General features: G+C 41.1%; 1 protein-coding gene across 1 annotated transcript in view; it reads right to left on the reverse strand.

Moving 5' to 3' along the window:
- The window catches only part of LOC103770491 (sodium channel protein type 5 subunit alpha-like), a gene marked incomplete at its 3' end in the record, with an annotated part of 160185 nt that overhangs the window by 22805 nt on the left and 126794 nt on the right, over positions 1 to 10586 (reverse strand). Inside the window, exon 19 of the mRNA XM_008937751.1 lies at positions 2865 to 3019. Within this exon, the coding sequence (XP_008935999.1) occupies positions 2865 to 3019 (155 nt within the window). The remainder of the gene's footprint in view (positions 1 to 2864; positions 3020 to 10586) is intronic.

Here is a 10586-nt window from a genome sequence, read left to right on the forward strand (position 1 = left end):
CCAGAGCACTTGGCAGCAAGAAACAATATGATTTGAGAGGTTCTGTGCTAATCACCTTAATTATCTGCATTCACAGATCTCAAGATCTGTAGCTGCTTTCTGAGGAACTTCAAAAAGTTAGCAAACACCCAGTGCCTGGAGATACAAGAAGTGTGTTACTTGTCACTCAAGCAGTCACACTGCTCTTTTGCCTGCCAGGGAACAGTAATTAAACTGACAAGAAAGCTTTGGCAGCCTCTGCCAAAGCTTGTCCATTTGTCCCAACACTTTGGGGTGATGTTTTCACTGCAACTCAGTCTCCTATCTTGCCTTCAAAAATGATATTTCAAGGGTGTGAAAGAGCTGTTGGAGAAAGCCACCGAAAACAATACACAGAGAGATTAGAGTTTATCACTTCTCGGAGGGGATCACTCACTTTGTCAGATGACTTGCTGTACTTTGCAATTACTGCAAAAATAACAACAAACTATTTAAAGTTATTTTCTCCTCTCCCTCATTCCCTCTCTCTATTTCCTACTAACTTGTCAAAAAGTACTCCGTGTTTTGTCTACTAAAAGCACACTGTAGAGTCAGGAAGCAGCTTAATAAGGGATGAAAAATAACCTCTCTGAATGCCTCAGGTGCATTGTACTTCTGCACAAGCCATGGCTATTACCCACATGCCAAAACTCTGGTGCTTTGCATTTTTTCATGGTGACAATGGATGAAATCTTTGCAACATAAAGCATCATTAAGGGGTATCTCTTCTGCTTTGCTTTGTGTGTTAAAAAGAAGAGTAAAGCAGGATACCTGCAGCGCTATCCACAATTGCCATTAAAACACAGGCTCCCAGTTTGAGTGTTTATGGCTTAAATGCATAAGAAGGGGGTTTGGAGCTTTTGCAGTAAGCTATGGACATATTCTGGTGGTTTAACTACCACACACAAATATATACTGGCTTTTAAACTCCCTTAAGTGCTAGCACATCCCAGGGACGTAGCCAGATCAGCTCAGTTTTTGGAATAGCTCATCCCAGAATAACAGAAGAAAAAATTCATGTGTTGCCTCCAACATCTCCAGTCCAAATACTGAAGTGCAGGGCTGATACGTGAGAAAATGCAGCATAATGTGCCCTTAAACAGAATTGCACTGGCTAAATTGAAAATCACAAAATGTAAATGAATGCATGCAATGGAAATTAAATGAGATTTTTATTGCAGTCTTCAGTATCTAAGGCGCTTTTAATTACATATGTAAGGAAGTGTATTCATCTAAAGTGTATTATAGCAAGCAACATGCCCCCTTTGAAATGTGTTAAAAAATTAACATGCTGATTCTCAAGCTGGTGCAAAAACTGTCAGACTCCATTGATTTCAGCAAAACTGTGACAATTTTCAGCAGCCTACTATTTATCCAAGTTTTTCAGCCTCTTACTTTTCATAACAAAATAAAATCCCCTGGGTGAAATTTCAGCCCATCCCTGGTGGACCTGGAGAACAGGCCAGTCTGTTCCTTTTTGCATCAACATTTATGTATTTCCACCTTCTTGTCTCCCTGCAGAGACTTTCATTAAAGCACATAAACCCTGTACTTTTGTGTTTTCCTCTTTTTTTTTTTTTAGGCCACTGATAATTTGTGTTTCTCTCCTCTGGAGTTTCTTCAATTAGCCCATGTCTTTCCCAAAGTACAATGCCCAGAGCTGAAGCTAGTGCTCCAGCTGAGGCCTCCTTGATGCCAACTGGAGTGGAAGAACACGCTTATTTACGCAGCCCAGTGGGGTGTTCAGCTTTTGTGTGGTGCTGGGATGTAGTTTACTCTATCCTGTTTGTTGCCTATCTTCTCTCCAGCTCTTTTTGGTAAATCTGCTACCTTAGCAGTCATCCTCCATCATGCTTTTCTGCCCCTGATGATGCCAGATGAGGTGAAGCTGGCATCTTTCTAAGATGATGTTCCTCTATACTACTTAAGGCAGATTCATCTGTTTATCAGAGGTTAATCCTGACCTCGAGAAATACCTGGATAACCTGTCCAAACACGGCACTGCCTGCAAATTTAGAAGGAGTAGTTCTCACTCCATCACACAGGAGAAGCTCAGTGACCAACAGACCAAAGCCTGGAGAGCTCTGGACACACCACTTTGCTTTACAGCCAGATAAAAACCTGGGAGAAACTGCACCCTAACACGTAAATGAGCAACAGAAATCTATGCTGCCAGCTCTGTAAAGAGCCTAGATAATACAGAGAGGATAATCCCAGCTTGCAGAAACATCTCAGGAGGTGAAGATTCCCTATCAGAGTCCTGGGTAGTGACCACCCAGCCTCCATCCATACACAGTCATTTGGATGCAAACGAGCTATCTGTGCAGGGAAGGTGCAGTGGTTTAAAGCAAGGTGTACTCAAATCCTGACAGGTACCCACTGACCCCATGAGTAGCACTCATTCTGTGCCCCTGCACCTTGTATGATTTTCCTTTGCTGGTTACAAAATGTGCTACAAAAAAAAAAAAAAGAAAAAGAAAAGAAAAAAAAAAAATTGCCATCCCTGGAGCAAACTCAAGCCTCCAGATGGGAACTACCATGGAGTAGTTATGGGATGCTGAAGTAGTAACTCTGGGATACTTCCTCACACAGATTGCCTTAAGGATTTGTTTTTCAAAATGTGTGTGTGTGTCATAGTTTTATGTTATAACAGAAGAAAGTTCCTCACCATATGGTAAAGGCAAGAGAAACCAGGAAAGCTGAAGATCTGTTTTAGCCCCAAATATACTTTGCTTTGACAAATTATCAGTAAGGGCTCATAGGATTTTAGAGACAGAAAACTAAAGAACACCTTCCCTGGGACCCATGTGCACTTTCAAGCAGCTAGGATATCCTATTATATTTACCAGGGCTCCACTGCTCAGCAGGATCATGAATATGATGAAAGTTTCAAACCAGTTGTGTTCGACGATTCTGTAGCAGGTTTTCCTCAGCCTCCACCAAATTTTGCCTGGAAATTTTGTGATGTCCACTGAACAGCACGGAAAGAATCGCACACAGACTGAAAAGGAACAAAACAAAACAGAAGCAGTTGTTAAAAAATCTCATTTCATTCTTAAAGCTGCAATAAGGAGCTGCTAAACAAGGTTTCTTCTAGCAATAGGCTGCTGTGCAGAGCTTTCCCTCCCTTTTTTTTCTTACCAACCTCTTCTGCTCTGCTGTTGTTTCCTCCTCTCTATTAAAAAAAACTATCAAAAATCACTTAAAATGTGCCCCAGTGATATCTCCCAAAGATTTTTATGATACAGAGTATATTTGCCATGAGTCACCAGTGCTGTAGTTTGGTCATGTTGAGTTAGCTGAGCTCAGTCAGCACTCCTGATCGGGACTAAAGACTCCAGCAGGGCATTACCAACAGTTTCCACATCCTTTTGAATGGAGAAAGGGTATTTTCTTGGTACTATGTTACCACTAGAACTACTGATTAAAAGTGGCAATCCAATGAAAGGGAGATGAGGGGAGGACAGGAGGTGCTACAGTGCAGATTAGACCAACATGCTGAAGAGACTCAGCAAAAACAGGGGCAGATTTTGATCTCCTGGACTCTCACGAGCTTAAACGAGGCATAAGAACAATGTTGAAAATATATTTAGGTGGTTAAATACCCTCTGATGTCAGCAGAAATTTAGATATCCAGTCCACAGCAGGTTCCCCATTGATGCTTCATAGCACCTTCTGACTTGGTGACAAATCCTTTATGATGGTTAAATGCTGTGGTCACAGTGGGGACCACAAAAGGATTTCTGATAGGCAAAACCATGGCCATTTTTAGTTTCCTTAGCAACATTCCTTCGTTATAGCAAAAGGATATTGTCATTGGTAATGGACAGAGCCATCTCTCCCATTCTAAAAAACACCACGTGCATTGCCCTGTGCTGGGTAAGAACTGAATACTGTGAAAGAGGATGTTGTGGTAGCCAGGACCTGTCCTTTTCTAGTCTGGCCATTCTGCCTTATGCCAGATAATTTGAGTCAAATTTCACATTTGCTGCTGAGAATGACACTCAGAAAACACTTTATTTTCAGAAAGCAAGCTTTTTACCCTACATTTAATTCATGTGTTGTACAGAGACTTAGCTGTGGAGCTTTATCAATCCCATCACAAGAAAAAAAAAACAACAAAGCAAAAAAAACAAAGCCACAGGCCAACTGTTTCTGTAGCTGAAAGGTGGCCAAGGTCACTGACATGTCTTGAAGCATACAGCAACTGCTCAGAAGTGACAAGAGATGACATCTCACTATGGTGATGTAATGCAATGTTATTGCATGGAGAAATAATATTTAGGCAAGGAAGCTCGGGCAGGCAAGAGGGTGAGTGCCAAGGTTATGCAGACAGCAGATGCTACTAATTCAAGGTGGCATAACTGAGGCGCTTGAGCTGCATGTGATATGCAAGGAGATCAAGTGTGACTTCTGGGATGCCAGGATTCCCAAGCAGCCAGAAGTGGGGCTATGCTGGCAGCAGGCTCTGCCAGGAGGAAGAGAGTTGCTAAGTCTACTGTGCTCCTCCTGGCATTTTCTGTAAGTTTTTATTACCCCAGATCCCTGCTATGGAACGGCAGAACTGTAGGATCTTTCATGCATGAACCACTGCCAGAGCTCACCTTTCCCACACATTTCTGAGAGTTTGTTTAGGTGTAGGGTCTTGGCTGTATGAGGTTTGGTATGGGACTAGCAGGACAGTAAACCATTTATGCAAATATAGTGGGACAATAACTACCTGTCCTCTAAATGCTTGCATCGCACAGAGCCACACCAGTCCCCAGTTTATCATTGTATTCTGGAATTCAGAGAAATTTCTCAGTTGAAATACACTAAATTAATCAAACTGTCTGAGAAGGACATAAAAGGATATCATATTAGTCAGAGCTTTTTGCCAGTACACTGCTCATAGATGGTAATGCATGCGATTTGGGTTTATTTTAGGAGGTAGGTACCTGGAGCAGATTTCAGACATGCAATGCTGTGTGCTACCAGGACCCCTGAACTAACATACTCATATGAGAGCTCTGATTAGAGATGTCCATGCAGCATAATCCCACCAGCACAACGTGACAGAGGGGTCTATTAGTCACTTCTCTTGACAGTGCTGTCAGATAAGTCTTACACTACTTCTCACCCCACAGCCTGTATGGACATTGCCATCTTTCAGGTGTCTGGTCCACATTCGGTGCCTTTGTGCAGGTACACTGACCACCTCATCCTCAGTTTTCAATCAGGAAGAAACAAAGGCATGGGCTCAGATCCCTCATTTGGTAAATGACCATCCTAATGAGCAGGTTGCTCACCATGCAAGTGTGGATTTCTCATGTTAAGCAGGAAACCTCCCTTATACTGGAAGTAACCATTGCATCTGACAGAATAAACTTCCCATGAGCCTACCACGCTCCCTATAAAAAGCTTCAACCTGGAAAAAAATAATTTCTTTTTTTTCTGACTTAAAATATTTGTCCAGAAACCTTCCCCTCTTTTCTCCAAGTTACTTCCTAGATGGATACGTGGCTTTTTAGTCTCTTAGACGAATGTTTAGGCTCAGCTAGTAACAGGCATGACATGCTCTGTCCTGCTCTTAGAGAAATGCTCTGTAAGTACCTTTGGAAAAGGTTAGGTTCTTCCAAGAAGTGCTTTTTCCCACTATAAGACAGGTGGATGAATCATTCCCTGGAGGAGTTTACCTCTGTCTTTTCATTACACAAGGGGCCTACATGATTACCTGGATAAAATTGGGGGATCACCTTCAAATTAAATACTAATGAGCAGAGCACTGTGAGTTCCATAGTTGCTTTATATGTGATGGAAAATACTTACAAAACAGTACAACCAGGCTATTACTGATTCAGTCAGCTTTCATCTGATAATCTACAGGTACAGAGAGGTATTTTTAAAAACAGAAAGCCAGCCAGGACCACTAATTTCTTTTTTTTTTCTTTTTTTTTTTTCTCTTTGATGGCTTTCATGCAATTTCAATTTGAAAAAATAGTCCTAGTTACTGACAGTAATACCTTGAAAAACCCAAAATAGCTTCTCAGATGAGTCAGCCTAAAATCACAGTGTTATTAAATCTCATGCATTTGATTGGGCCCAATTCAGAAATGTTTAGACCAGATTCTGATACAATTACTAATGTCAAGTAGCACTTCCGTGAATAATCATGCTGGCTGCAATTCAGATGAAATGCTATTTTTAACTATTCATAAATCAAACAGGAAAAGAGGAAACAGAAAGAAAAAAGAAAACTGACCACGCACAGGTCTTTTAATGAATAAGTGAAGTTGTATTTCCGTTTAAAATTTTCTGATTTTCCTTACTGACTGTTATTTCATGTCTGTGTTTTTCTGGGCTCCCTTGTAATGCTGGTAGCCTACTGTTATGGTGACCTTGACCTAAGCTTAAAATGCTGAATTTGAAGCTTCACATAACCCAACAAAATAAGCTTACCTGACCTTGTTCAGCATTCTAATAGAGTGTTGTTGTTTTTTTTTTTTTTTTCCCATTTCTGTGAAATCAAAATATCAAACAAATTCCAATGTGTCTAAGGGGTCTGAGTAATCATAACTCCACTTGGCTTCTATAACAAGGCAGGTGGTCAACAGAGCCCTGCTTCAGGTTTTGAAAGCTACTCTATCCACACAAAGAAGACTGTTTATTAACACCTTTTAGCACAGCAAGTGCCAAGGCAGGAATAAACTCTTTGGCACTTCTTATAACAGCATTACTCATACTGCCTTGTCTAATAGATTTGTGCTATCCCCCAGAAATCAATGTTAGTAGGGAATAGGTTGTGCAGAAGAAGCTGACCACCTTGTGATTTAGTCAGGACTTAGTTTTGCCACTGTAATGCACGCTGGGCTACATCTCTTTTTGAGAGCAAACTGACTAATTTCCATCATAGCCTTATTGGGTGGAAGGTTACTGCTCAACAGAACCACAGAACAGCAGAAAAAGTCTCCTCAAAGGGTTGAGTTATTTGCTGGTAAATCAGTGAAGCTGTACTGAGATGCACCAATGGTCAACCATCCCAAGAGCAACTCTGTTGAAAACAAGTCTGTTTTCAACTCATATTTGAAGATTACATACCCCTTCTCATGAAACAGAGCTATTTACCAAAAAACCTTCCCAAACGCACCAGTGTACCATGATAATATTCACTTTTTGTTTTTCATAGCAAGGGCATTTTTTCCTTTCAGATATTGGGGTGTCCTATAACACAATCAGAAACTGCAGATGAAAACGTGTCCTAAACTGCAGTCTCCACTGCAGATGTGACAGACAAAGCTCTTAACTTAAGCATCTGTCACAATGATAAACATTTTACTGAAGGAAAAAAACAAACACACACCCAAACAGGAGAAATTCAATTTACAGTGCATTTTGTGTAAATATTCCTTTGGTTCCACATTCACATTTTCTAGTCTAGTGCATTATAATCATGGAGCTGTTAGACCTGATTGCATTTCTTTGGTGCATTGGGAAAATTCTCTTTGTAAATATGGGAGCTATACTGCAAAAACTTCCTCCTGCATGCACGGCAGTCAAGCCTATTGATTTCAAGCTTATGAGTAAAGACTTTACAAACCTGCTGCTTGTTCAAGCCAATATATACATTTAAATTTACTTAAAATTATTAGTTACGTTTTGGATGGACTGGGTTGCTGATTCTCTTCAATAAACCAGGAGTAATAATTGATTTCTTCTATACTGTAGTCCAGTGAGTGTGGTACCTTGTGTTCAAACTGCAGTGATTTCGTTACTACCTTTACATAGGAGTTCCCAATTATAAGGGCATTCATTTTTAGAACAACACAATATTTTGCTTAGCTTTGGATGCTAAACTTTGCTTGCTTTGACAAAAAGAAAATCCATCTTTCTCAGCATAAACTCAAGAAGGCAGAGAATCAGAACGTGGTTTTAGTATACATGTGTCTGCCAAGCTGGATTTCTAATGGGCAGTGTAAGTTCTACCTGTGTGTGTTCAGCCAAGAAAGCAAGCCTGGCTGTAGTCCCTTTGTAAGACCCCAGCAGTCTCCCAGGCTGGAGGGAACACAGTCTTTGCCTAACCAAATCTAACCTTCTTGTTTAACCCCTTCCTTGTTTCCTGGACCCACTAACATCCATGGCTCTAGGGTAACATGGAAGACTTTTGCCATCACATCCAGCATCCAGGTACCTGAGACACACATGGAGATAAGATTCTTTTCTTGTGTACTACAAGTAGGTACTGCCAAGAGAGCATCTGACAAAGTTACAGTCTGCCAGGTGTTTTTGTTCCTCTAAGGGCTTTATAAGGTTACATATCTTGTTTATCTGTTGCCACTCTCCTCAAAACATGTCCTCTGGGAGGTCACTACCAATAATGGTGCGATGCCTTGAAGAGAGCGCAGTGGGCAGCCTGGTCTACCACTGATGCCAGCCCTGCTTTGAGCAAGGAGGTGTAAAAAAAAAAATCAGGAGGTCATGTCAAACCTGAATTAATTTATTTCTATCCATACCACAGGACTGCAAGAGTCTTATGATGTCTGAAAATTATAAACAACAAAATACTAGCGTGCTCTTCACGATGGAAAATACACTGTGTCTCAGGTATTACAGCTAGAGGAAAGAAATACTTTAAAACTCGGTTTTCTTCCACGACTTTCTTTCTATCATGACAATTAACACATTTTGTTTGGCTTGGTCTGGTTTTACTTAGATTCAAACATCATCTGGTGGCGGTCCCTGTAGCTCGGCTGCGATTTGTTCAGTTTAACATTCTGTTTTTACTCCTTTTTTGCTTTTTCATTCCCAAACAGCCGCTGACTGCAGCTGGGGAGGGCATGACGCAGATCCCACCATTCATCAGAGTAACTTTGCTTCAGCGTGTGGCATTTCCCAGCTGCGATAATTGCTCCTCCACGGTCACATGAAAAGCTGGTTTTGGGTGTCCTTGGTGTCACGAGTTGCGGGCAACTGCGCGTTGAGCAAGGTAGCTCGTGCTCGCACGGCCATCTGATGATACTCCTTTGAAATCTTTGCCAGCGGGCTGTGTCCGGGGAATTACGCTTAAGGACTTGGTGAAAACTTTCTCCTATTAGGGTCTGAGAGAGAGGAGCGTGCTAGGGCCAGGGGGCTTTCTTTGGATGACCTTCTGTGAGACACAGAAGATAGCGCCCAAACAGATAGCAATTTTTGATGCAGAGAACACATACCAATGGAGGTAACAGGATTGGAGTGTTGCAAGGCATCTGGAGGAAAAAGTACCCAAATAGCTGGCACTGATGCGATGTTGCTTTCCCATCAATGGGCAACAAGAATGGTCTCTCTATTTCTCTTTTTTTTCTTTTCCAAGCAATACTTGCTAGCTGCCAGAGCTGTGACCCTACCTTGGCTTCACATTTCCTGACCTAAGAATATTCCCCGTTGACCCTAATCAAAGCTATTTAGAGAGGATAACAAATTAACAAGTCTCCCCAAGAAAAACGACCTATGGCTTATCTGGGTCACCCAACTCCCGGAAAACTGTGACCTCAGCAAACTTCCAGCAACTATTTCAAGAACATGCATTATCTTCATTGCCTTTGTTATCTGAAAAAGGGGACTGAATCTGGAACATATTTGTTCAGGACATAACCTATGCTGGATGTGTTTAGAAATGGCATTGTTTGAATTTAGATAACTGGTGAGCTAACAAGGTAAGAACTTAACCCTTCCTCTTTTGCTCTTACTTTTAATCTCACCTAATCTGCTTTCACAAACATTAGTTGATTGTTCTCCCAAATATACAAAATATTGTTCTATCTCTTCATTACAAGCTACTAAAAGCAACATTAAATAAACTTTCTCGGTGCATGCTCTTCAATATTTCCATGTTAGTACTTTATAATCTTGCCATATCTCAGCTAATTGGACTGTTGCTTGTTTAGTTGTTTGGTTTTTAACGAGACTGAAATGACAACTGAATGGGTTTTAATTGTAATGGTAAATTTGGGTTGAAATATTGGAAGGTATTTAAAAGAAGAAGATTCTAGGAAAACAGTTTATTTCCCTGCATAAATAAAACTAATTGTTAATGCCATAGAATCATGATGACAATCTCATCATTGCAGCGAGAATCATTTGGACTTTCAGTTTGTGGCATTTTGTCTTGAAATTTCATGATCAAACATTCACATGTCAAGTTTATGCAGTTTTGCCAAATCCATGAGGAATGTGATCACATTTAGCCTATGCAGTAGCCTCTGAAAAACCTGCATGGATATGTGTTGCACAGGAAAGCAGAGCAGATATGTTGGGGAGGTCATCACCTGCAACTGCATCCCCAGCAACACAGGACATTGCATTGTGCTAAGGGCTGGGAGCAGGTTCTCCTTCAATTCCTGTTCAGAGCTCAAGGCTGAGGAGTTGGCCATACCCTGAGAGAAAAGGAAAACACCCTGACTTGTGGGATTGGTGAGGAACTAGGAGAGATGAGGAAAAAAAAAGAAACGGCAGGAGCAGGGATGCTCAGGAGAAGGGAGCAGGAGCCACCAGGGTGGATATAATCCATTGTAAGATTGGAGTCAGACTGCAACACCTTTGTTTCAACATTGCTG

The sequence above is a fragment of the Merops nubicus genome, unplaced genomic scaffold, assembly GCF_000691845.1.
Source record: "Merops nubicus isolate BGI_N331 unplaced genomic scaffold, ASM69184v1 scaffold1063, whole genome shotgun sequence".
In the NCBI taxonomy this organism is placed as follows: domain Eukaryota; kingdom Metazoa; phylum Chordata; class Aves; order Coraciiformes; family Meropidae; genus Merops; species Merops nubicus.